Source organism: Macaca nemestrina, chromosome 13, assembly GCF_043159975.1.
Source record: "Macaca nemestrina isolate mMacNem1 chromosome 13, mMacNem.hap1, whole genome shotgun sequence".
NCBI lineage: Eukaryota > Metazoa > Chordata > Mammalia > Primates > Cercopithecidae > Macaca > Macaca nemestrina.
In genome coordinates this window covers 47,514,474-47,541,801 of record NC_092137.1, presented here as the reverse complement: position 1 = coordinate 47,541,801, position 27,328 = coordinate 47,514,474, and the positions used below count along the sequence as shown (strand labels likewise).

General features: G+C 45.3%; 1 protein-coding gene across 1 annotated transcript; it reads right to left on the bottom strand.

Moving 5' to 3' along the window:
* Window positions 1-1,096: 1,096 nt before the first annotated feature.
* Window positions 1,097-21,350, bottom strand: LOC105464984 (epithelial cell adhesion molecule). Its single transcript, XM_011713156.2, has 9 exons — window positions 21,079-21,350; window positions 16,749-16,856; window positions 16,272-16,512; window positions 15,044-15,109; window positions 12,958-13,021; window positions 9,657-9,758; window positions 8,736-8,936; window positions 2,910-2,954; window positions 1,097-1,550 (listed from the first exon to the last, which is right to left on the bottom strand). Exons 1-9 carry the CDS (start codon window positions 21,152-21,154, stop codon window positions 1,509-1,511), a joined length of 945 nt encoding a protein of 314 aa, XP_011711458.2. The 5' UTR covers window positions 21,155-21,350; the 3' UTR covers window positions 1,097-1,508.
* Between the last annotated feature and the right edge of the window lie 5,978 nt (window positions 21,351-27,328).

Here is a 27,328-nt window from a genome sequence, read left to right as displayed (position 1 = left end):
GCAGTGAGCGGACATTGCGCCACTGCACTCCAGCCTGGGCGACAGAGTAGGACTCCATCTCACAAAAAAAATAAAAAAGTGAAGGGGTGGCCTACCCCTCCACACCTGTGGGCGTTTCTCGTTAGGTGGAACAAGAGACTTGAGAAAAGAAATGAGACACAGAGACAAAGTATAGAGAAAGAAAAAGCGGGCCCAGGGGACCGGCGCTCAGCATACAGAGGACCCACGCCGGCACCAGTCTCTGAGTTCCCTTAGTATTTATTGATAATTATCTTTACTATCTTAAAGAAAAGGAAGTGGCAGGATAATAGGATCATTATAGGGAGAAGGTCAGCAGTAAGACATATGAATAAAGTTCTCTGTGACATGAGTAAGTTTAAGGAAAAGTGCTGTGCCTTGATATGCATATGCAAACATCTCCATAAACCTTTTTAGTGCATAAAGAGCAGCATTGCGCTAGCAAGTCCCGCCTTTCACCCTAAGGCGGTTTTCTCCTTTCTCAGTAAACAGAACGTACAATCGGGTTTTATACGAGATGTTCCATTGCCCAGGGACGGGCAGGAGACAGATGCTTTTCTCTATCTCAACTGCCAACAACGGCCAAGAGGCCTTCTTTCCTCTTGTACCAGTCCTCCTCAGCACAGACCCTTCACGGGTGTTAGGCTGGGGGATGATCAGGTCTTTCCCTTCCCACGAGGCCATATTTCAGACTATCACATGGGGAGAAACCTTGGAAAATACCTAGCTTTCCTAGGCAGAGGTCCCTGCGACCTTTGGCAGTGTGGGTGTCCCTGGGTACTTGAGATTAAGAGAATGGTGATGACTTTTAACCAGCAAGTTGCCTTTAGGCACTTGTTTAACAAAGCACACCCTGCACAGTCCAAAATCCTTTAAACCTTGAGTCACCACAGCACATGTCTCTTGCAAGGACAAGGTTGGGGGTAGGGTCACAGATTAACAGCATCTCAAATACAGAACAAAATGGAGTCTCTTATGTCTACTTCTTTCTATATAGACACAGTAACAGGCTGAGCTTTCTTTTCCCTACAAAAAAGAACAAGAACAAGAAGAAATTTGAAATGTCAAAGTTAAGAAATTCAGTTTAAAATGTTTTATTTCATAGCTCATAAAAAAGTATGTATGTACAAGACTCAAGTAAATAGAAAGGCAGCTTTCAATCACAAATCAGATAGTTTTTCAAACTCTACTGTGGAAGCATATTTAATGCACACATTTGAACGCTACACATAAAACATTTTAACTATGCAGTCCAAGTTCTGGATTTTACATTAGATCTGCATATATAAGACACTTGTGGTCAAATTTCAAGATTGGTAAAGCCCATTTCAAGCTGCTTATATTTTGAGTACAGGTTTCACTATTACAAATATATCATGTTAAACTAACAAACTCATGACCTTCAAAGATGTCTTCGTCCCATGTGCACACATTTGTAATTTGCGTCCATTTGATATTTCCCTTCTTTTATAATCTTCAAATTATAGTAGTTATGCATTGAGTTCTCTATGTATCTCACCCATCTCCTTTATCTGAAACAGGAAAAAGTACAGAAAAAAATTCTAAATAATTTTTCAATCTTTTGTTCACTCTGAAAATAGTACTAAATAATAAAGTTAAAGGAACACAAGATGATTTTTTTCCACATTTATAAGACTTATTTAAATAAAAAAAGAAAAAGTTATATTGCAAGGAAACACACATTTAAGTGTTTTCAAGCTTCTATTTAGAGACAAGATCGCCAAAGTGACTAGGGCAAGTTGGAGGTAAGCTAGATCTTTAAGAATAAGATTTTTATTAAGTGCATACTATTTTTAAGATTAGGAAAACATTGATTTACTTTCTATTATCAATCTTTCATTTTATATGTGGGGAAACTCAAGTTCAAAATTAGTGTTTGTCTCAGATCACACAACCAGTTACAGGCAAACTGAGACGATGATAATGACTACTACTACTCTGTTGACAAATATTTTCTTATGTGGCAAGCATGGGACCAACACTTTACACCGATTATGTTTAATCCTTGCAACAGGTCTATACTATCTATTATCCTCATTTTACAGATGAGGAAACATGGAGGCTTAAAGAAGTTATACAACTTTGCCCAGCCAAACCCAGGTCTGTACTGTTCTGCACTACAACACTACATTGTCTTTCTGCCTGTCTGTTACAGTTCAATTCAGGTTAGTCTTCTAGACTTGTGGTCACCAAACCAAATAAGCCAGATGACCTACTACGGAATGGGAAAAAAATGCTAGAACTTTCTGGTTCTATTAGATTTTTTCCAATATTCCTTTACGTTTCTATTTTTATTACTTGCTAAAATATTAGTAAGTGGCCCATATACAAAGATACACAAAAATTGACAGATATATGAAAAATGTTAATGATAGGGTTCAAGGACAAGTGTTCATATTCAATTCCAAGGGACCAAAACACACCAACAATCTGACACTTTGATCTCATACTAGTATAGATGACTAGTTAGTACACAATAGATTTATTATGACAAATTAAGTTCATATTAAATGACTATTTCACTGGCATAAAGATAACAGATCATTAGTCACAATGAGTTTCTCCAAGGTGAATCCACTGGAGTATGCCTTTAGAAGCTTCTGCTAGATGTTGACACTTTGTAAAATAAAAACCATAGGCTTCCCATTCCACTCTTCTATGAGGCAAAAATCAATAGATGGTGATCTGCCATGGAACTCACACAAGAAGATTTAGGTAAGAGCACATTCTAAGACTGTCCCTAAGACCCTAAAGAAAACAGTATAAAGGGACTCCAGTATAACTGAAATGCATCAGTGTGTAGGAAGGTAGAGTGACTAGGAGTAACAGATTCAACAGGGCCTTTCTATTTAGGTAAGTAATCCATTTACCTCAGCCTTCTCATACTTTGCCATTCTCTTCTTTCTGGAAATAACCTGAGTGGAAGAAAGACAATTACTGTTTTAGGACTGCTACTCAAAAAAAGGTTATCTAAATTGACATATATGCTTTTAATGGACATAATTTTGATCTGAAAAAAAAATTAATTTTAACATCTATCCATAAACATTTATTGTTTCTTAAATTAAAAATTTCATGCCAGTGCAGGGGCTCATGCCTGTAATCCCTGCACTCTGGGAGGCCGAAGTGGGAGGATCATCTGAGGTCAGGAGTTTCAGACCAGCCTAGCCAACATGGTGAAACCCCATCTCCACTAAAAATACAGAAATTAGCCAGGTGTCATGGTGCGCGCCTGTAATCTCAGCTACTCAGGAAGCTGAGGCACCATAATCGCTTGAACCCGGGAGGCAGAGGTTGCAGTGAGTGGAGATTGCACTGCTGCACTCCAGCCTGGGTTACAGAGTAAGACCCTGTCTCTTAGAAATAAATAAGGTGAGCCAGGTATGGTGGCTCATGCCTGTAATCCCAGCATTTTGTGGGGCCAAGGCGGGAGGATCACTTGAGGTCAGGTGTTCAAGACCAGCCTGGCCAACATGATGAAACCTCGACTCTACTAAAAATACAAAAAAATTAGCCAGGCGTGGTGGCAGTCGCCTATAGTCCCACCTACTCGGGAGGCTGAGGAAGGAAAATCACTTGAACCCAAGAGGCGGAGGTTGCAGTGAGCCGAGATGGTGCCATTGCACTCCAGCCTGGGTGACAGAGCAAGACTCCATCTCTAAAAATACATACATACATACATACATACATACATACATAAAATAGGCCAGGCACGGTGGCTCATGCCTGTAATCCTACCACTTTCAGAGGCCGAGGTGGGTGGATCACTTTAGGTCAGGAGTTTAAGACCACCCTGGCAAATATGGTGAAACCCCATCTCTACTAAAAATACAAAAATTAGCCAGGCGTGGTGGCATATGCCTGTAATCCCAGCTACTTGGGAGGCTGAGGCAGGAGAATAGCTTGAACTCAGGAAGCAGAGGTTGCAGTGAGCCAAGATTGTGCACCATTGCACTCCAGCCTGGGCAACAGACGGAGACTCTGTCTCAAAAATAATAAAATAGTGGCCAGGCATGGTGGCTCACGCCTGTAATTCCAGCACTTTGGGAGGCCAAGGTGGGCGAATCACGAGGTCAGGAGATTGAGACCATCCTGGCTGACACGGTGAAACCCCGTCTCTACTAAAAATACAAAAAATTATCCGGGCGTGGTGGTGAGCGCCTGTAGTCCCAGCTACTCCGGAGTCTGAGGCAGGAGAATGGCGTGAACCCAGAAGGCGGAGCTTGCAGTGAGCCGAGATTGTGCCACTGCACTCCAGCCTGGGCAACAGAGCGAGACTCCGTCTCAAAAATAATAATAATAATAATAAAATTTTCACTACTAAACAAAAACAAAGTCTACCACGACAAGTGAAACAAACCAAAATAAATAAATAAATAAAAGACAATGCTGGATCCAATGGGAGAACAAGGAAGGAAGGGGAGGAAGGGGAGGAAGGGGAGGAAGGGGAGGGAGGGGAGGGAGGGGAGGGAGGGAGGGAGGGAGGAAGGAAGGAAGGAAGGAAGGAAGGGAGGGAGGGAGGGAGGGAGGAAGGAAGGAAAGAAGGAAAGAAGGAAGGAAGGGAGGGGAAAAAAGGAAACAATGAATAATCTTTTTTTTTTTTTTTGAGACGGAGTCTCGCTCTATCACCCAAGCTGGAGTACAGTGGCGTAATTTTGGCTCACTGCAACTTCCGTCTGCTGGGCTCAAGCAGTTCTCCTGCCTCAGCCTCCTGAGTAGGTGGGATTACAGGTGTGCTCCACCACGCTCAGTTAATTTTTGTATTTTTAGTAGAGACGGGGTTTCACCACGTTGGTCAGGCTGGTCTCGAACTCCTGACCTCGTGATTCACCCACCTCGGCCTCCCAAAGTGCTGGGATTACAAGCATGAGCCACTGTGCCCGGCCACAATGAATAATCTTTAAAGAAATTTAACAGTTTAGGCCAGGCACGGTGGCTCATGCCTATAATCCCAGTACTTTGGGAGGCCGAAGTGAGTAGATCACCTGACATCAGGAGTTCGAGATCAGCCTGGCCAACATGGTGAAACCCCATCTCTACCAGAAATACAAAACAATTAGCCAGGCATGGTGTGCACGCCTGTAGTCCCAGATACTTGGGAAGCTGAGGCAGGAAAATGGCTTGAACCTGGGAGGCGGAGGTTGCAGTGAGCCGAGATCACACCGCCGCACTCCAGCCTGGGTGACAGACTCCATCTCAAAAAAAAGAAAAAGAAAAAAGAAGCCAGGCACAGTGGCTCACGCCTGTAATCCTAGCACTTTGAGAGGCCGAGGCAGGTGGATCACGAGGTCAGGAGTTCGATACCAGCCTGGCCAATAAGGTGAAACCCCATCTCTACTAAAAATACAAAAATTAGCCAGACATGGTGGCCGTCTTCTTGGGAGCTGAGGCAGGAGAATCACTTGAACCCGGGAGGCAGCGATTGCAGTGAGCCGAGATCGTGACACTGCACTCCAGCCAGGGCGACACAGCGAGACTCCATTTCTTTTTTTTTTTTTTTTGAGACAGAGTCTTGCTCTGTCATCCAGGCTGGAGTGCAGTGGTGCAATCTTGGCTCACTGCAAGCTCTGCCTCCCAGGTTCACACCATTCTCCTGCCTCAGCCTTCTGAGTAGCTGGGACTACAGGTGCCCGCCACCACGCCCGGCTAATTTTTCTTTTTTTTTTTTTTTTTTTTTTTTTGAGACGGAGTCTGGCTCTGTCGCCCAGGCTGGGGTCAGTGGCCGGATCTCAGCTCACTGCAAGCTCCGCCTCCCGGGTTCCCGCCATTCTCCTGCCTCAGCCTCCCGAGTAGCTGGGACTACAGGCGCCCGCTGCCTCGCCCGGCTAGTTTTTTGTATTTTTTAGTAGAGACGGGGTTTCACCGTGTTAGCCAGGATGGTCTCGATGTCCTGACCTCGTGATCCGCCCGTCTCGGCCTCCCAAAGTGCTGGGATTACAGGCTTGAGCCACCGCGCCCGGCCTAATTTTTCATATTTTTAGTAGAGACGGGGTTTCACCGTGTTAGCCAGGATGGTCTCCATCTCCTGACCTCGTGATCTGCTCGCCTCGGCCTCCCAAAGTGCTGGGATTACAGACCTGAGCCACCACGCCCGGCCAGCGAGACTCCATTTCAAAAAAAGAAAGAAAGAAATTTAACAGTTTGGTGTGCATTCTTCCACATCCTCCTTTTCCACACCAATACAAATATCATATATATATACATGCATCTAAGTTTTGGGGTCTAAAAATGGGATCATGCAGTATCATCACCACCTGTGCACAGCCCGTATCAACATCATAGCAACCATTCCAGATCCAAAGGTAAAGATCGAACTCATTGATTCACATTATTCCCTATCGTAGATACAATAAATACAATTTACTCTCTTACTGATACACACTCAGGCTATTTTTCAGATTCACTTTTTTTGTTGTTTGTTTGTTTTTATTCTTTCTTTGAGACGGAGTTTCGCTCTTGTTGCCCAGGCTGGAGTGCAATGACATGATCTCGGCTCACTACAACCTCTGCCTCCTGGGTTCAAGCGACTTTCCTGCCTCAGCCTCCTGAGTAGCTGGGACTATAGGCATGCACCACCATGCCTGGCTAATTTTGTATTTATAGTAGAGACAGGCTTTCTCCATGTTGGTCAGGCTGGTCTTGGACTCCTGACCTCAGGTGATCCGCCCACCTCGGCCTCCCAAAGTGCTGGGATTATAGGTGTGAGCCACCACGCCTGGCCAGATTCACCCTTACAAGTGATGCTATGATACAATAACTGAATGTGCTTCCTTATTGCACTTGTGTTTTCATTTATTTCTACAGGATAATTAGACTTCCAGCATTAACCACTCGTGTTCATTTGCCATCTGAAATTTCTATTAACTGTCTATCCCTACCTGTTGTAATTCTTTCTTTAGGTTTCCTCATCAATTTGTAAGAACTCTTTGTGTATTATGTATAATATCCATTCTTGCTTTATGCACCATATTTTTTTCATGCCCATCATTGACATTTTTTACTTTACAGTTTCTTTGCCATATAAAATGTTTAGTTTTAATGAAGCCAAAATATATATATAGGACTAGGTGCAATGGCTCATGCCTATAATCCCAGCAGTTTGGGAGGCTAAGCCGGAAGAATTGCTTGAGCCCAGGAGTTCAAGACCAGCCTCGGCAGCCATAGCAAGACCTGGTCTCTACTAAAAGTTAAAAAATTAGGCCGGGCGCGGTGGCTCAAGCCTGTAATCCCAGCACTTTGGGAGGCCGAGACGGGTGGATTACGAGGTCAGGAGATCGAGACCATCCTGGCTAACACGGTGAAACCCCGTCTCTACTAAAAAAATACAAAAAACTAGCCGGGCGAGGTGGCGGGCGCCTGTAGTCCCAGCTACTCGGGAGGCTGAGGCAGGAGAATGGCATAAACCCGGGAGGCGGAGCTTGCAGTGAGCCGAGATCCGGCCACTGCACTCCAGCCTGGGCGGCAGAGCGAGACTCCGTCTCAAAAAAAAAAAAAAAAAATTAGCCAGGTATGGTGGCAGGTACCTGTAGTCCTTGCTACTTGGGAGGCTGGGTCAGGAGGGTTACTTAAGTCCAGGAACTAGAGGTTGCAGTAAGCTGTAATCATGCCACTGCACTCCAGCCTGGGTGACACAGCAAGACCCTCTCTCAAAATATACATACACATATGTATCATGGATTCCAGATTTCTTGCCTTACATGGTTTCCCCTACCACAAGGTTGTACAAACATTCCATCAATTAATTTTCTTGGGAATTGTTTTACTTTTTTATATTTTTAAAAATGTAAATGTCTTTGAACACGGATACACTGCCCAACTCCTTTCCTACTGCTGTGCTCGGGACATATCACCCTCACACAGCTGGGCAACATGGCCAGCCTGGTGGAGTGAAATAGGAATTCAACTTTTGTTTTGTTCCAGATGGAGAGCCAAACATGGTTGATTGAACTGGAAATCTGTTTCCAAATACCCTCAAACCTGTTTCCGAATTCTGTTGTGTTAGTAAGATTTCTTTCTTTCTTTCTCTCTCTCTCTCTCTCTTTCTTTTTCTTTTTGAGACAGAGTTTCGCTCTTGTTTCCCAGGCTGGAGAACAATGGCGTGATCTCAGCCACGAACTCTGCCTCCTGGGTTCAAACGATTCTCCTGCCTCAGCCTCCTGAGTAGCTAGGATTACAGGCATGCGCCACCACGCCCGGCTAATTTGTATTTTTAGTAGAGACCAGGTTTCTCCATGCTGGTCAGGCTGGTCTCAAACTCCCGACCTCAGGTGATCCACCCACCTCAGCCTCCCAAACTGCTGGGATTACAGGCGTGAGCCACGGTGCCTGACCCCCCTTTTTTTTTTTTTTTTTGAGACAGGGTCCTGCTCTGTTGCCCAGGCTGGAGTGCAGTGGTGTGATCATGGCTCACTGCAGCTTTGATCTCCTGGGCTCAACTAACCACTCCCACGTCAGCCTCCTAAGTAGATAGAACCATAGGTGCAAGCCATCACGTCTGGCTAAGTTTTGTATTTTTGGTACAGATAAGGTTTTGCCATGTTGCCCAGCCTGGTCTCAAACTCCTGGGCTCAAGTGATCCACCTGTCTCAGCCTCCCAAAGTGTAGCGATTACAGGTGTGAGCCACCGCACCCAGCCATTATTACTTTTTCTTGAAAAAATATACCCTTAAATGAAATTTTACTTGTTCTGTACTCACCAGCACAACAATTCCAGCAACAATTGCTATCACCACAACCACAATAACAGCAATAACACCAGCTTTTAGACCCTGCATTGAGAATTCAGGTGCTTTTTCATCGACATAATAAATTAAAGTTTGACCAGGATCCAGATCCAGTTGTTCCCCATTTACTCTCAGGTCCATTTTCTTAGAATGAAACAAGGATTCACCTTTAACCTGTATTGAAAAGGAGAAAAGGAATTAAAAATATTTAAGAAAACAAACCATGGTCACGTATAATTACATACAAATTGTATGCCAAAAGAACCGCTGCCAAGAATCTTTATGGTTTTAGTGATAACAATCTAATCTATTGGAACTTTAAAAAACTGTTTATTACAGGAACCTTTCAACATACACGGAAGTAGAAAGAGTAGTGCAATGACGCCCATGTACCTATCACCCAGATGCAAGGACATCAACACACAGCCTCTCTTACTTCATCTTTTCTTCCTTCTATCCCTTCACCCCCACCCAGATTATTTTGAAGCAAACCTCATATTTCAACAGAAAATACTTCACTATAATACATTAAAGTTTAAACAAAATATTTTAATCATACCAGTTATACAGTCTTTTTAAACAGACTCATTTGTGTAAATTATAAATATCATAGGGGACCATATATGTACAAACTAAGGAACTACCAAGTAGATAATAAATAAGAATTATAAGAAACAGAGGAGATATTTTAGGCAGAACAATTTGATAAGAGGCATAAATACACAAACAAGTAAGATGCATGTGAGTGACAGGGAGGACAAAATTAATGGCAGCAGCAGAACCATTTGGTTGATCTATAAGTGGAGAAAAAGGTGATGAAATATATTTAATTCGTTGAGGCATGATAGACTACATTCCTGAACACAGGAATAGAATAAAGAAGATTATACTCACATCTTTTTCAAAATAATAAGCCACATCAGCTATGTCCACATCATTCTGAGTTTTCTGAGAAGAATTTTGAACCAGATCAATAGTGATAACATTATCCTCATACTGGGGAAAAAAATTTGAATAATACAAATTAACACTAATATAGTCAAAATCATTTGAAAATAACATTATTTGAGAATCAGAATAGTCAGTGTTTGATTTTCTGTAATCTACATGCATCGCTGTTCCTTTCCATTAGTGGATAATTAAGTTGCTCATTAATCGAGAAATCTTTGGGAGGTCTCTAAATCTATCAAAGGGAAATAAGACAGCCATGAAACCAAACATAATTACAATGCACAATTTTTCCTAAGAGAATTTTCTTATATTGAAAAGGTTTTTAAGTAAGATATGAAAGTATTTTATTTGGATTAGAACTACTTTAAAACTAAAATACTAGGCCGGACGCGGTGGCTCAAGCCTCTAATCCCAGCACTTTGGGAGGCCGAGATGGGTGGATCACGAGGTCAGGAGATCGAGACCATTCTGGCTAACATGGTGAAACCCCGTCTCTACTAAAAAATACAAAAAAACTAGCCGGGCGAGGTGGCGGGCGCCTGTAGTCCCAGCTACTCGGGAGGCTGCGGCAGGAGAATGGCATAAACCCGGGAGGCAGAGCTTGCAGTGAGCTGAGATCACCCCACTGCACTCCAGCCTGGGCGACAGAGCGAGACTCCGTCTCAAAAAAAAAAAAAAGAAGCCGGGCGCGGTGGCTCAAGCCTGTAATCCCAGCACTTTGGGAGGCCGAGACGGGTGGATCACGAGGTCAGGAGATCGAGACCATCCTGGCTAACACGGTGAAACCCCGTCTCTACTAAAAAATACAAAAAACTAGCCGGGTGAGTTGGCGGGCGCCTGTAGTCCCAGCTACTCGGGAGGCTGAGGCAGGAGAATGGCGTGAACCCGGGAGGCGGAGCTTGCAGTGAGCTGAGATCCGGCCACTGGACTCCAGCCCGGGCGACAGAGCGAGACTCCGTCTCAAAAAAAAAAAAAAAAAAAAAAAAAGAAAGAAAAAAAAATAAAATATTAAGAAATGCAAGGTAAGGCCGGGCGCGGTGGCTCATGCCTGTAATCCCAGCACTTTGGGAGGCCGAGGCAGGCGGATCACCTGAAGTCGGGAGTTCAAGACCAGCCTGACCAATATGGAGAAACCCCATCTCTACCAAAAAGACAAAATTAGCCAGGCATGGTGGCACATGCCTGTAATCCCAGCTACTAGGGAAGCTGAGGCTGCAGAATCACTTGAACCTGGGAAGTGGAGGTTGTGGTGAGCCGAGACCATGCCATTGCACTCCAGCCTGGGCAACAAGAGCAAAACTCCGTCTAAAAAAAAAAAAAAAGAAAAAAAAAAAGAAATGCAAGGTAAAACGCAGTATGCATTTACCATGTTGTTGTTTTTTTTTTTTTTTTTTTTTTTTGAGACGGAGTCTCGCTCTGTCGCCCAGGCTGGAGTGCAGTGGCCGGATCTCAGCTCACTGCAAGCTCCGCCTCCTGGGTTTACACCATTCTCCTGCCTCAGCCTCCCGAGTAGCCGGGACTACAGGCGCCCGCCACCTCGCCCGGCTAGTTTTTTGTATTTTTTAGTAGAGACGGGGTTTCACCATGTTAGCCAGGATGGTCTTGATCTCCTGACCTCGTGATCCGCCCGTCTCGGCCTCCCAAAGTGCTGGGATTACAGGCTTGAGCCACCGCGCCCGGCCTTACCATGTTGTTTTTAAAGAGTAAAAAAAGTATATTCTTTCTAAAGAGTCTTGAATAAATTTATTTATTTATTTATTTATTTTTTTGAGACGGAGTCTCGCTCTGTCACCCAGGCTGGAGTACAGTGGCCGGATCTCAGTTCAGTGCAAGCTCCGTCTCCCAGGTTTATGCCATTCTCCTGCCTCAGCCTCCCGAGTAGCTGGGACTACAGGCGCCCGCCACCTCGCCCGGCTAGTTTTCTTGTATTTTTAGTAGAGACGGGGTTTCACCGCGTTAGCCAGGATGGTCTCGATCTCCCGACCTCGTGATCCGCCCGTCTCGGCCTCCCAAAGTGCTGGGATTACAGGCTTGAGCCACCGCGCCCGGCCTTACCATGTTGTTTTTAAAGAGTAAAAAAAGTATATTCTTTCTAAAGAGTCTTGAATAAATTTATTTATTTATTTATTTATTTTTTTGAGACGGAGTCTTGCTCTGTCACCCAGGCTGGAGTACAGTGGCCGGATCTCAGTTCAGTGCAAGCTCCGTCTCCCAGGTTTATGCCATTCTCCTGCCTCAGCCTCCCGAGTAGCTGGGACTACAGGCGCCCGCCACCTCGCCCGGCTAGTTTTCTTGTATTTTTAGTAGAGACGGGGTTTCACCGCATTAGCCAGGATGGTCTCGATCTCCCGACCTCGTGATCCGCCCGTCTCGGCCTCCCAAAGTGCTGGGATTACAGGCTTGAGCCACCGCGCCCGGCCAAGAGTCTTGAATAAATTTATACTGCCTTTAAAGAGTTTCATCACACTATTCAAGTTTCTTTTTTTTTTAAACCAGAGTTTAAAGAGTTAAATAAGGGCTAACTGGTTAAGGACCAGTTCCTGAAAGCAGAGAAGATGGGAGCTCCAGTAACATCCTAAAGTAAATATGCACCAAAACCATATTTACTGAAAGTTATTTTGGTGCATATTTACTTTAAGATGTTACTGGAGCTCATCTACAGGGACAGGTTCTCCAGGAAAAGAAAACTCAAATGTTTTAGGGATACTAAGAGATACTACATTTTCTTTAGGAGTAAAACTAGGCTTTTCAAAGGCTACGGAAGGAAAACAACGATAACCAAAAACAACGGGCTGGGCTTTGTAGCTCACACCGGTAATCCCAACACTTTGAGAGGCTGAGGTAGGCAGATAACTTGAGGCCAGGAGTTCAAGACCAGCCTGGCCAACATAGCAAAACCCCGTTGACACTAAAAATACAAAAATTAGCTGGGCATGGTGGCGCGTGCCTGCAGTCCCAGTTCCTCAGGAGGCTGAGGCATGAGAATTGCTTGAACCTTGGAGGCAGAGGTTACAGTGAGCGGAGATCTTGCCACCACACTCCAGCCTGGGGAACAGAGCAATAGTCTGTCTTAAAGAAACAAACAAACAAAAAACAGTAACAGGAAATTCACATTAAGTACCCAAGATCTGAAACTGTTGCTCTAAGTGTATTTAACCACCACTTAAATCACTGGCTGTCCTTATACTCAAAACATACTGTCTCACCAACCACCTGCTAAAGCTCACTTATTAAAAAATCATACCAAAATATTTGTGATAAATTTTGGATCCAGTTGATAACGCGTTTTGATCGCCTCCTCAAGTGCACTGTAAAGAATTTAAAATCTGTATTAAAAAAATATGTTTGTACCACACAACAGTAAGAAGCACTACTCTTAAAGCAGATAGCTCATGGTGTAGAATTGTCATTCAAGTTAAAATTTTTCTGCCATTTTGCAACTATCATAATAATAATTGATTCAGGCTAGAATCATCCATTGATATTCAAACTGCTGGGTGCCAGTTTAATTAGAAAAAGAACATTTACTTAATATCCAAGTATCTGCCCATAGATTACTTATGGATTACAAAGGGAGAATGGTAACTTCACAGTGGAAAAACCTGGTGGATACCACTTTAACCAAAGTTTACATTACTAGTAAAGGGACAAGCTGACATCACGCAACTCCTAATGTGAAGTACTACAAAGGACACAAGATAGCATAAGTAGCTTTCCTGTCAAAAATGCATAATGTGTTTTTAGTCAAGAGGAAACATCAAGGCCCGGGTGAGGTGGCTCATGCCTGTAATCCCAGCACTTTGAGAGGCTGAGGTGGGCGGATCACCTGAGGTCAGGAGTTCGAGACTAGCCTGACCAACATGGAGAAACCCTGTCTCTACTAAAAATACAAAAAAAAGGCCGGGCGCAGTGGCTCAAGCCTGTAATCCCAGCACTTTGGGAGGCCGAGACGGGCGGATCACGAGGTCAGGAGATCGAGACCATCCTGGCTAACACAGTGAAACCCCGTCTCTACTAAAAATACAAAAACTTAGCCGGGCGAGGTGGCAGGCGCCTGTAGTCCCAGCTACTCGGGAGGCTGAGGCAGGAGAATGGCGTGAACCCGGGAGGCGGAGCTTGCAGTGAGCTGAGATCCGGCCACTGCACTCCAGCCAGGGTGACAGAGCGAGACCCCGTCTCAAAAAAAAAAAAAAAAAAAAAAAAAATACAAAAAAAAATTAGCCAGGCATGGTGGCGCATGCCTGCAATCCCAGCTACTCGGGAGGCTGAGGCAGGAGAATCACTTGAATCTGGGAGACAGAGGTTGCGGTGAGCCATGATTGCACCATTGCACTCCAGCCTGGGCAACTTTGTTGGGAAACTCCAACTCAAAAAAAAAAAAGAAGAAACATCAGACAAATCACAATTTGAGGGACATTATATATAACAACTTGCCCATGTTCTTCAAAAATAGCAAGTTCATGGAAGACAAAGAAAGGCCAAGAAACTGTTCAATATTAAAAGAGACTAAAGAATCATGACAACTAATGTGATACATGATCTTGGACTGGGTTCTGAATCAGAGGGGAAAAATTACCACAAAGGACAATATTGGGAAAATGGGTACAATGTAATACAATGTTAAATTTCCTGGCCTGGTGCGGTGGCTCACACCTGTAATCCCAGCACTTTAGGAGGCGGAGGTGGGAGGATCACAAGTTTGGGAGTTCGAGACCAGCCTGGCCAATACGGTAAAACCCCATTTCTACTAAAAATACAAAAATTAGCTGGGCGTGGTGGCAGGCGCCTGTAGTCCCAGCTACTTGGGAGGCTGAGGCAGGAGAATCGCTTGAACCCAGGAGGCAAAGGTTGCAGTAAGCTGAGATCATGCCACTGCACGCCAGCCTGGGTGACAGAGCGAGACTCCATCTAAAAAAGAAAAATTCCTAAATTTGATCATTGTATAGTGGTTTATATAAGAGAATGCCTTTTGTGCTTAGGAAAAGATACACTAAAGTACTTAGGGATAATGGGGCCTGATATCTACAACTTGCTTTCATATGCTTCTGGGAAAAATATTTCTACATGCATAGATACACTGATATAAAGCACACACACATATTCATCCACACATACATATATAAAAAGTAAATATGCCAAAATGTTAATTGGTGAATCTGAGTGAAGTGTATTCCTGGAATCTCTGCGCTATTCTTGTAACTCTATTTCAAGTAACTTTGTTTTTCAGAAATATGAAAAAGCATTTAGACTTGGCTTTTCAAATGGTGTAGGATGGAAGATTTGAGCCACCAATTGCGCAAGAATAATATGATGCATTTCATCGCACTTACGTCCGCAAACTTTGAACATCATAAGGTTTTTCTCTTGCTTTGTGTTTTAATTCAATGATGATCCAGCTATAAAGTAAAAAGACAATGCCAGTTGACTATAACTCAGTCTTTTATACTATTTTCCTAATAAGCTAATACTAAAATTCTTGAATTATAAGGACTAAGAGAAAAAAAATTTATGCAGTAGCTATTCCCATAATTTATTCCCTTACACATCCTTCATAAAGGACACACCCAGGAGGGAACACCCTTTCTAATACTGACCCTCTGTTCTCTGGACACAATACATAAGGTTACATGAAGTCAAGGTTTAGCTGGCAGTGTTGTGCCCTGTTCAACTGAAAAGATGAAAAGCCATGAAAGGGCCAGGCACAGTGGCTCACACCTGTAATCCAGCACTTTGGGAGGTGGAGGTGGGTGGATTGCCTGAGGTCAGGAGTTGGAGACCAGCCTGGCCAACACGGTGAAACTCCGTCTTTACTAAAATACAAAAATTAGTCAGGTGTGGTACAGCTGCAGTCCCAGCTACTCAGGAGGCTAAGGCAAGAGAGTTGCTTTAACCCAGGAGGCCGAGGCTGCAGTGAGCTGAGATTGTGCCGCTGCACTCCAACCTGGGCAACAAGAGTGAAACTCTGTCTCAAAAAAAAAAAAAAGAAAAGAAAGGGCACAAAGAGAAAATTGACAAGGATGCTCCAGAAGACCAAAATAGAAAAACAGGAAGTGCCCACTTTGGTCCTGACATCCTTTCCAGTTTCTAGTGCCTTCCAATGAAGTCTTTTTTTGCTTAAGCTAGCGTGAGTAGGTTTCTGTTCCTTTTCATTAAACAATCCCTAAAGCATATCTCACTTTTAAAGCACAATAAATGAGCAAATACATAGGTTAAATTACATACATTTAATACTAATGCAACTATGAAATACTGAACAATGTTAAGTAAAGATATAAAAGAAAAATTATACCTAGTATGCTACCGTTTACGTAAAAATAATAAAACAGATACATAACACATTCATCAACTATCTCTGGAAGGTTATAGAATAATCAATAACGTCAATTCTATGGAGGTCCACTGGGTAGCAGTGGGGACTGGAATAAGAAGGAAGCTTTTCACTGGACACTCTTATCTTCTGAATTCTAAACCATGAAATCATATTACATAATCAAAAATAAATTTAATTAAATGAATCTGAACAGCATGAAAACAAGTAGTATAGGCAGCCCCACTCACTAGGTTCTCACTCGCTCAGAGCAGGTTATTTCAGTGTCCTTGTCAGTTCTTCTGACCCCAGCAGTGTTCACACACCAGCACGTGGAGGTGCCGTTGCACTGCTTGGCCTTAAAGAGCCCGCTCTCATCGCAGTCAGGATCATAAAGGCCATCATTGTTCTGGAGAGCCCCTTCAGGTTTCGCTCTTCTCCCAAGTTTTGAGCCGTTCATTTCTGCCTTCATCACCAAACATTTGGCAGCCACTGAAAAAGAAACCTTAATGCCAAACTGAAAAATAACCGATTTCATGATTACAGGAAAAAAAAATTAACTATAAAGTTCCAGGGTCAAAGATTATTTGAAACTTATGTGTTCCCACACTTACTTTATAACATGATTCAGATTTAAGCCAATAAAACTCTTTCCAACTCAAGGCACATCAATTAAAGAAGTATTAAGTCAAAATAAAGCTTACAGGTAATAAGGATATTTTACTCACGCTTTGAGCAAAGGACAGTATTTTGTGCACCAATCGAAGTACACTGGCATTGACCATTGTCATTCAAAAAGCAGTTTACGGCCAGCTTGTAGTTTTCACAGACACATTCTAGAAAATTTAAAAAAACAAAAAAACTACTTTAAAATATGGATCTATTAACTCTCATGTCCCTGCTAAGTTATATAGCAATAATAATGCCTTAAAGTTACAAGGACACAAAACCTTAAAAAGTGGTCCTGAATGTTTTATTTTTCAGCTATAGACTACTTCCTAAGTGCCTGGCACTTGCAAAAGTCTGCATACTGTATACAGACACATAATTTAATCTACATGCATTCCTGTTTTGATTTTTTTTTTTTTTCCTTTTTGAGATAGGGTCTCACTCTGTGGCCCAGGCTGGAATGCAGTGGCACAATCTTGGCTTACTGCAGCCTGGACCTACTGGACTCAAGTGATCCTCCCCCATCTCAGCCTCCCAAGTAGCTGGGACTACAGGCATGCACCACCATGCCTGGCTAATTTTTTACTTTTTGTAGAGTCGGGGTTTTGCCATATTGCCCAGGCTGGTTTTGAACTCCTGGCCTCAAGCAATCCTCCCACCTCAGCCTCCCAAAGTGCTGGGATTATAGGCATGAGCCACTGTGCCTGGCCTCCTGTTACAATTTTTTAAAACAAGAACACAGCTCTCCAAACATCATTTATAGCTTTGTCTTTGTGAAACTCCCAGTCTTAGCTCTTTCCTCACTCCTGTCCTGCTAAATAACATCCCTGTTAGTCACTGCCTTTTTTTGTTTTTCTTCTTGAGACAGAGTCTCACTCTGTCGCCCAGGCTGGGTGTAGTGGTATGATCTCAGCTCACTGCAACTTCCATCTTCCAGGATCAAGCAATTCTCCTGCCTTAGCCTCCTGAATAGCTGGGACTACAGTGGTCCGCAACCACGCCTGGCTAATTTCTGTATTTTTAGTAGAGATGGGGTTTCAGCATAATGGCCAGGCTGATCTCCAACTCCTGACCTCGTGATCCGCCCGCCTCAGCCTCCCAAAGTGCTGGGATTACAGGTGTGAGCCACCGCGCCCGGCCTTTTTTTGTATTTTTAGTAGAGATGGGGTTTCACCATGTTGGTCAGGCTGGTCTAGCATTCCTGACCTCAGGTAATCCACCCACCTCAGCCTCCCAAAGTGCTGGGGTTACAGGCGTGAGCCACCATGGCCAGCTGTTACTGACTCTTTTACAAAAAAATCAACAATTCAATTCTAGGATCTGCAAATCCTCACCTTCTGTCGCTCTCCCACCCCATTTTCTTAAATGAGGGATGTTTCCTTCGGGGCTTAACAAGAATATATTCAATCTTTAAACCATTTTATATCTTAGAAAAATTACACTTTCTTTTTTTTTTTTGAGACGGAGTCATGCTCTGTCGCCCAGGCTGGAGTGCAGTGGCCGGATCTCAGCTCACTGCAAGCTCCGCCTCCCGGGTTCACGCCATTCTCCTGCCTCAGCCTCCCAAGTAGCTGGGACTACAGGCACCCGCCACTTCGCCCGGCTAGTTTTTTGTATTTTTTAGTAGAGACAGGGTTTCACCGTGTTAGCCAGGATGGTCTCGATCTCCTGACCTCATGATCCGCCCGTCTCGGCCTCCCAAAGTGCTGGGATTACAGGCTTGAGCCACCGTGCCCGGCCAGAAAAATTACACTTTCAACTGCAGTTATAATCATCCCTGTAAGTGAGTTTCCTAACTAAATTAAATCCTAGTATCTGATTTAGAGAGTGATACTAAGCAGCCTATTCTGGGTTATTGATGTCAGTTTAATAGTTTTGTCCTTAACTACCTCAAAAGTTCATTTAACTGTGAATTGGCAAGACTATCTAATTCCTTTTGTCTAGTTAAAAGAGCACAGTCATTAAAACAAAAATTATCTCCTCAGTTCAACTGAAGAGGGAAAAAAAGAAAAAGCTAGCACGACAAACCAGAGTTTTTATATTGATCCTTCGTATCCCAAGTACTCTAAGTTGACTCCAACTTTTCCCTGTTCAAGTTATAATCGATATGAACCACCTTTAATCTGCCCAACACTAAACTCAATAGTGGGGTCACAAAAGGGGAAAATACAGCACTTGCTCTCAAGCGTTTAAATCTTCTGCAGCCCCATCCTGTACATGTTTAAAACACATTGTTCATCCCTAAGGGGCGTGAAATTTAAATCAGACCAGTCAGGTGCAGACTTGGAGAACAAACCTGTAGTAGCTATGACCACTTTAAAGCAATTTAACATTAAGTATGTAGTCACAGATTGAAGCTAGAAAAACATGAGTTGACTAAACTGCATTACTTTGAGAGTATAATTACTGAATTTAGGCCACTCCGTTGGTGAAAGTATAAAAGCCCTTCCAGAGAGCTTTGGCAAACGCCACTCCACTTCTAGGCACCATCTTACAAATAAATCAAGAGATGCCGGACCTGTGGCTCATGCCTGTAATCCCAGCACTTTGGGAGGTCCAGGTAAGAGCATCACTCGACCCCAGGAGATGGAGGTTGCAGTGAGCTGTAAATGTGCCACTGCACTCCAGGCTGAACCACAGACCGAGACACTGTTTCCAAAAAAAAAAAAGAGAGAGAGAGAGAGAGAGAGAGAGCGCGAACCAGCAGCCAAGTTGTTTATTCCACAGTTAAGCCAAACTACATGTCTAACATTTGAATAATGGTGCAACATACCAGTCACCATTTTAAATCTTGTTTTTAAGGCCGAATGTGGCGACTCATGCCTGTAATCCCAGCACTCTGGGAGACCCAAACCGAGTGATCGCTTCAGCCCCGGAGTTCGAGACCAGCCTGGGCGACATAGTGAGGTCTCGTCTCTACAAATACAAATATTCGGCGGGCGCGGTGGCTCACATCTGTAATCCCAGCACTTTGGGAGGCCAAGGTGGGTGGATCAGATGAGATCAGGAGTTCGAGACCAGCCTGGCCAACATGGAGAAATCCCGTCTCTACTAAAAATACAAATTAGCCGACCGTGGTGGTGCATGCCTGTAGTCCCAGCTACTCAGGGGGCTGAGGCTGGAGAATCGTCTGAACCCAGGAGGCGGAGGTTGCAGTGAGACGAGATCGCTCCGTTGCACTCCAGCCTGGGCAACGAGCGAAACTCTGTCTCAATAATAATAATATGTAATAATAAATAAACACAAAAATTAGCCAGGCATAAAGGCTGAGGCAGACTGATGGTCTGAGGTCGGGAGGCAGAGTCTAGAATGAGTCAAGATCGTGCCCTTGCACTCCAGCCTGGGCGACAGAACAAGGCTGTTTCAAATAAAAAAATAAAATAGGCCGGGCGCGGTGGCTCAGGCCTGTAATCCCAGCACTTTGGGAGGCCCAGGCGGGCGGATCACGAGCTCAGGAGTTCGAGACCAGCCTGACCAACATGGAGAAATCCCGTTTCTACTAAAACTACAAAAATTAGCCCCGGGTGGTGGCCCGCGCCTGTAATCCCAGCTACTCTACTCAGGAGGCTGAGGCAGGAGAATCGCTTGAACCCGGGAGGCAGAGGTTGCAGTGAGCTGAGATCGTCAAGCCTGGGCGACAGAGGGAGACTGAGTCTCAAAACATAAAATAAAACAAACAAATAAATAAAAAGAAAGATATACCTAATTATTAATTATGGGATTCTCAAAATTCTGGGATTATAGGTTTTTACTCTTTACGGTTATTGTTATTTCTGCGTTCCCTACAATAAGCTTGGCATTACTCATATGATCCTTAGAAAAGGGAAAACACCCACACGCCCCGTGTAGTCCAGGCCGCCTGGCGAGCGCAGGTGCATAGCGGCCCTGGAGGCCTCCGTGCGGGCACCTGTCCCCGCCTGAGGCCCACATCCGGGGCCCGCTGTCAGTGACAAGGACAAGGGCAGGCCAGCTGGTCCTTGTCGCAGAGACTCGGCCATCGGCTGGGGCTGTTTTGGAGCCCCAAGTCCGCCCCGAACGGAGGAGGTCCGTGCGCCAGGGCGCGAGGCACCGGTTCGGTGGCCGCAGGAAACCCTGGACGTGGCCACTCCGTTCGCCACCTGTCCCCCGCCTCCGCCCCGGTCCATTTCCCTACCGAGGCGAGCAAAGCTGCAAAGTGAGGCTGCTCCCCGGGACCACGCGAGTGAGCGCCCCCTCGCCAATTCCTACCGCTCGGAGGGCCTGGGCCGGGGCACGGCCGCGCCGTCCGGTCTCCAGGCTGGAAAGCGCGGCTTCTTGGTCCCCTCCCGATTGTTCCTGTTTCGGGGGCCGCGCGCCGCTGCCCCCCAGCCCAGCCCAACTCCACAACTCTGCTCCAAGTCCGCGCCTCACCTTTCTGAGCTGCGGCAAAACTCGCAGTCGCCGCCGCAAGCAGAAGCCCGAACGCGAGGACCTGCGGGGGCGCCATGCTGCGCGCGCGCCGAGAAGAGGGGCGCAGGAGGAGCCGGGGACTCGCGGGAGGGCGTGCGCCGGGAGTGGGGCGCCAGGAGCCGGCCGGGCAGCGCGAGGCCTGGGGCGCGCAGGTCCGCGTCGGGAGGACAGCGACTAGGAGGTCCCCGGACCGCGTCGAGGGTGCTCCCTCGCCGAAGGTCTAGCGCTCTGTGCGCGCGGCGGGGCGGAGCGCAGACCTGCCCGACCTGGCGGCCCCGCCTCTCGGCCCCTTCCCGGGACTGCTCACCTCTGGCAGCCGGTGGTTGGCGATGAGTCACCGCCCCCGAGCGGGGAGTGACTCCCTCCCCCAGCCCCGTCGCGGCCGTTGGGGCACCGCCCCCTCCACAGGTGTAGGCCAGCGCGCTTCGCCCCGCCCCAGGTGCTTCATCTCCATGGCGGCGTTAGGGACCTTTGGTGGCCTCCGAGGAGGTTTGAAGATTCTGTGCTGAGACTTCATTTTAACCGGAGGAGCGCTATTCTCAATCCTTGAAGAAAGGGACCTGGGGGAAAGGGTGCGGGGACTGGATAGAGGAAGGTGGAGGCTAAAGGGAATACAAACACAAGCAGAGAACCTTCCAAAACACTGTGAAAAAGACCTTTGAGCTTTTACCTGGCAATTTAATTATACTCCTTTGAAATCAGAAAAAAAAAAAGAAAAGAGAGAAGAGGAAAGAAGAAATCTCCTTGGCGTTCTTGGGAAGAAAATGAGTGTTTCTTTATAATTACTCTTAATAATTCTTTTCTCGTTTTCATAAGCATTTCTGGCACTTGAAGATGTAAGAAAAGGTGTTCCCAGGCCGGGCGCGGTGGCTCACGCCTGTAATCCCAGCACTTTGGGAGGCCGAGGCGCGCGGATCACCTGAGGTTGAAAGTTCGAGACCAACCTGACCAACATAGAGAACCCCTGTCTCTACCAAAAATACAAAATTAGCCGGACGTGGTGACACATGTCTGTAATCCCAGCTACTTGGGAGGTTGAGGCATGAGAATAGCTTGAACCTGGGAGGCGGAGGTTGCAGTGCGCTGAGATCATGCCATTACACTCCAGCCTGGGCGACAAGAGCAAGACTCCGTCTCAAAAAAAAAAAAAGAGAGAGAGAGAGAGAGAAAAAAGGTATTCCTATAGAGTCAAATACTAAGAACCGAGATTATTTCGGGTTTTGGATACTATTAAAGGACAATATTGATGAGGCCTTTGGAAAGAAAATATAGGGAAATAGAAACAAAGGACAGTAATCGATTTCCGTGCAAATGAATTCAAATCACAACACACTATATTATTACAATATTAAAATAATTATAAAGACTTCATATATATACTATTTAGCGAAGTGGGCAGATCACGAGGTCAGGAGTTTAAGACCAGCCTGGCCAACATGGCGAAACCCTGTCTCTACTAAAAATACAAAAAAAATTTAACCAGGCGTGGTGGCGCATGCCTGTAATCCCAGCTACTCGGGAGGCTGAGGCAGGAGAATCACTGGAACCTGAGAGGCAGAGGCTGCAGTGAGCCAAGGTCATGCCATTGCACTCCAGCCTGGGTGGCAGAGCAAGACTCCATCTCAAAAAAAAAAAAAAAAAAAAAAAAGCCTGTCACGGTAGCTCATGCCTGTAATTCCAGCACTTTGGGAGACCAAGACTAGCAGATCACGAGGTTAGGAGATCGAGACCATCCTGGCCAACATGGTGAAACCCGTCTCAACTAAAAATACAAAAAGTAGCCAGGTGTGGTGGCAGGCGCCTGTAATCCCAGCTACTCAGGAGGCTGAGGCAGGAGAATCGTTTGAACCAGACAGTCGGAGGTTGCAGTGAGCTGAGATCCAAATGCTGCACTCCAGCCTGGCAACAGAGCGACACTCCATCTCAAAAAAAAAAAAAAAAAAAAAAAGGAAAAGAAACATAAAAAAGGAATTTTAAGATTTAGCTAGGTTTGATTAATTTCTACAAGCATATGTCAAATCAAAGCTTATGTTTTTTTTTTTTTTTTTTTGGAGACGGGGTCTCGCTGTGTCCCCCCAGGCTGGAGTGCAGTGGTGCGACCTCGGCTCACTGCAAACTCCGCCTCCCGGGTTCACGCCATTCTCCTGCCTCAGCCTCCTGAGTAGCTGGGACTACAGGCGCCCACTACCGCGCCCGGCTAATTTTTTGTATTTTTAGTAGAGACGGGGTTTCACCGTGGTCTCGATCTCCTGACCTTGTGATCCGCCCGCCTCGGCCTCCCAAAGTGCTGGGATTACAGGCGTGAGCCACCGCGCCCGGCCAAAAGCTTATGTTTATATTAATCATTTCTGTGTTGTATTCGGTTGAAGTGTAGGCAAGTTGATTAATGTAAATAGTCATGCTGTTATAAGTACCTCTACAGTTTGTTTTGTATAATTTACTTTTTTTTTTTTTTTTTTTTTTTTTTGAGACAGAGTCTCGCTCGTCGCCCAGGCTGGAGTGCAGTGGTGCAATCTCGGCTCACTGCAGGCTCCGCCTCCCGGGTTCACACCATTCTCCTGCCTCAGCCTCCCAAGTAGCTGGGACTACAGGCGCCTGCCACCATGCCCGGCTAATTTTTTGTATTTTTAGTAGAGATGGGGTTTCACCGTGTTACCCAGGATGGTCTCGATCTCCTGACCTTGTGATCCACCCACCTCGGCCTCCCAAAGTGCTGGGATTACAGGTGTGAGCACCACGCCCAGCCTTTGTATAATTTAAATTTCACTTGATATATGAAATAAGCTATTTAGGCCAGGTACAGTGGCTCACACCTGTAATCCCAGCACTTTGGGAGGCCAAGGTGGGCGGATCACCTAAGGTCAGGAGTTTGAGACTAGCCTGGCCAACATGGTGAAACCCCATCTCTACTAAAAATACAAAAAGCCGGGCGTGGTGGTGGGCACCTATAATCCCAGCTACACAGGAGACTGAGGCAGGAGAATCCCTTGAACCTGGGAGGCGGAGGTTGCAGTGAACCAAGATTGCACCATTGCACTCCAGCCTGGGCAACAAGAGCGAAATGCCTTCTCAAAAAAAAAAAAAAAAAATAGTACTAACAAATCAAGGACAAGTTACCCAGATTTTTGTTGTCTGCTGAATTTTGGATGTTTTCAGGAAGTTTTCCTTTCTCCAAATTACATGTACTTTTCCCAAGAATAATCTAACTGGTTATTGTGGCTTTATTGGCAAAATGTTCCATTTCGAGATCTAAATCTGTTCACCTAATCTGGAGAATTTCATCTTCTTATAACTGGACAGCTATTTATTGTTAATTGCAATAAAGTGAATTGAGTAAGCATAATTATTAAATAAATGACAAAATACCAGACTAGTCTCTGACTCATTGTATCTAAGTATACATCCAGGCTATTTTTTTTTTTCTTTTTTCTTTCTTTTTTTTTTTTTTTTTTGAGACGGAGTCTCACGCTGTTGCCCAGGCTGGAGTGCAGTGGCGCGATCTCGGCTCACTGCAAGCTCTGCCTCCTGGGTTCACGCCATTCTCCTGCCTCAGCCTCCTGAGTAGCTGGGACTACAGGCGCCCGCCACCGCGCCCGGCTAATTTTTTGTATTTTTAGTAGAGACGGGGTTTCACTGTGGTCTCGATCTCCTGACCTTGTGATCCGCCCGCCTCGGCCTCCCAAAGTGCTGGGATTACAGGCTTGAGCCACCGCGCCCGGCCTTCTTTTTTCTTTCTTTCTTTCTTTTTTTTTTTTTTTTTTGATATGGGGTCTTGCTCTGTCGCCCAAGCTGGAGTGCAGTGGCATGATCTTGGCTCACTGCAACCTCTGCCTCCTGGGTTCAAGCAATTCTCCTGCCTCAGCCTCCTGAGTAGCTGGGATTACAGGTGCCCATCACCACACCTGGCTACTTTTTGTATTTTTAGTTGAGACAGGGTTTCACCATGTTGGCCAGGATGGTCTCAATCACCTAACTTTGTGATCCTCCTGCCTTGGCCTCCCAAAGTTCTGGGATGACAGGCGCAAGCCACCGCGTCCACCTTTTTTTTTGTTTTTTTAAGATGGAGTTTCAATCTTGTCACCCAGGCTGGAGTATAATGGCGTGTTCTCAGCTCATCGCAACCTCCACCTCCTGGGTTCAAGCAATTCTCCTGTCTCAGCCTCCCGAGTAGCTGTGATTATAGGCGCCCGCCACCTCGCCCAGCTAATTTTTGTATTTTTAGTGGAGATGGGGTTTCACCACATTGGCCAGGCTGGTCGCAAACTCCTGACCTCAGGTGATCCACCCGCCTCAGCTTCCCAAAGTGCTGGGATTATAGGCGTGAGCCACTGCGCCAGCCGGTATTGTTTATTTTAATACCTCTTTAACACCTTCTCAATTTGTCATTCACTGCTCAAAATTACTCATTTTATGTTTTAATTGTGAATCTTTTGTAGTTCTAGTGCCATATTTAAGCACATTTATTAATATATTCAGGCTGGGTGCAGTGGCTCATGCCTGTTATCCCAGCACTTTGGGAGGCCAAGGTGGGTGGATCACTTAAGGTCGGGAGTTTGAGACCAGCCTGGGCAACCTGGTGAAAACCTGTCTCTACTAAAAATACAAAAATTAGCTGGACATGGTGGCATGCACCTGTAATTCCAGCTACTTGGGAGACTGAGGCAGAAGAATCACTTGAATCCGGGAGGCGGAGGTTGTGGTGAGCCGAGATCACGCCATTGCACTCCAGCCTCGGCAACAAGAGCAAAACTCCGTCTAAAAAAAAATATATATATATATACACACACACACACACACACACACACACACACACACACATATAAATATATAAAATAGACTACCACTTCTAAAAGTTTTTGTCATCCCATGAGTAATAGATGAGTAGAAAACAAAAGTCCTTGGCCAGGCGCGGTGGCTCAAGCCTGTAATCCCAGCACTTTGGGAGGCCGAGACGGGCGGATCACGAGGTCAGGAGATCGAGACCATCCTGGCTAACACAGTGAAACCCCGTCTCTACTAAAAAAAAAATACAAAAAACCAGCCGGGCGAGGTGGCGGGCGCCTGTAGTCCCAGCTACTCAGGAGGCTGAGGCAGGAGAATGGTGTGAACCCGGGAGGCGGAGCTTGCAGTGAGCTGAGATCCGGCCACTGCACTCCAGCCTGAGCCACAGAGCAAGACTCCGTCTCAAAAAAAAAAAAAAAAAGAAAACAAAAGTCCTTTATATAGAATGAAGAGTAAAAGTCTTTAACCACTACATAGCAAATCTCTCTCTATTCTAGATCTTCTTTGTTAATAGTTTTATATTTATGCTACTTGTTCATTAATTTTTCTCACATATCCCAAAGAACCTGGGTTCATAGGATATACACCACAGAGTGGGGAATAATACTTAGTTGGTTTAAGTTTATAACAATAGTTTGCATTTGTACAAAGTTCACCTTAATATATATATAAATGTGTATGTGTAATTTCTACCATGTCATTATATCTGTCATTAAAAATTAACTTTTTTTTTAGACAGAGCCTCACTCTGTTGCCCAAGCTGGAGTGCTATGGCGTGATCTCGGCTCACTGCAACCTCTGCCTCCTCGGTTCAAGCGATTCTCCTGCCTCAGCCTCCCAAGTAGCTGGGATTACAGGCGCATGCCACCAGGCCCAGCTAATTTTTGTATTTTTAGTAGAGACGGGGGTTTCCCCAGGTTGGCCAGGCTGGTCTGGAACCCCTGACCTCAAGTGATCTGCCACCTCAGTCTCCCAAAGTGCTAGGATTAACAGGCGTGAGCCACCACGCCCAGCCAACTCTTTTTTTTTCTTTTGACATTGAGTCTCACTCTGTCACCCAGGATGGAGTGCAGTGTCAGGATCTTGGCTCACTGCAACCTCCTCCTCCCAGGTTCAAGCAATTCTCATGTCTCAGCCTCCTGAGTAGCTAGGATTACAGGCATACACCACTACGCCCAGCTAATTTTTGTATTTTTAGTAGACATGGGTTTTTGCCATGTTGACCAGCCTGGTCTCAAACTCCTGACCTCAAGTGATCTGCCGACCTCAGCCTCCCAAAGTGCTAGGATTAGAGGCGTGAGCCACCACACCCAGCCTAAAAATTAGCTTTGTCTCCAAAAGCAAAACTTCTAACCCTTTACCATGAAAAAAAACCCTTTTTCATATCTTTTTCCACTTTAAATTCTTCTGTAAAATATAAAGCACTGCC

Coding starts and splice junctions, on each gene's coding strand:
- LOC105464984 (XM_011713156.2), bottom strand. CDS start 21,154: ATGGCGCCCCCGCAGGTCCTCGCGTTCGGGCTTCTGCTTGCGGCGGCG. Junction 15,110..16,271: donor TCTGAGCGAGTGAGAACCTA/GTGAGTGGGGCT, acceptor TTTACTTTATAG/CTGGATCATCATTGAATTAA. Junction 9,759..12,957: donor AATTTATCACAAATATTTTG/GTATGATTTTTT, acceptor TTTTTTCCCCAG/TATGAGGATAATGTTATCAC.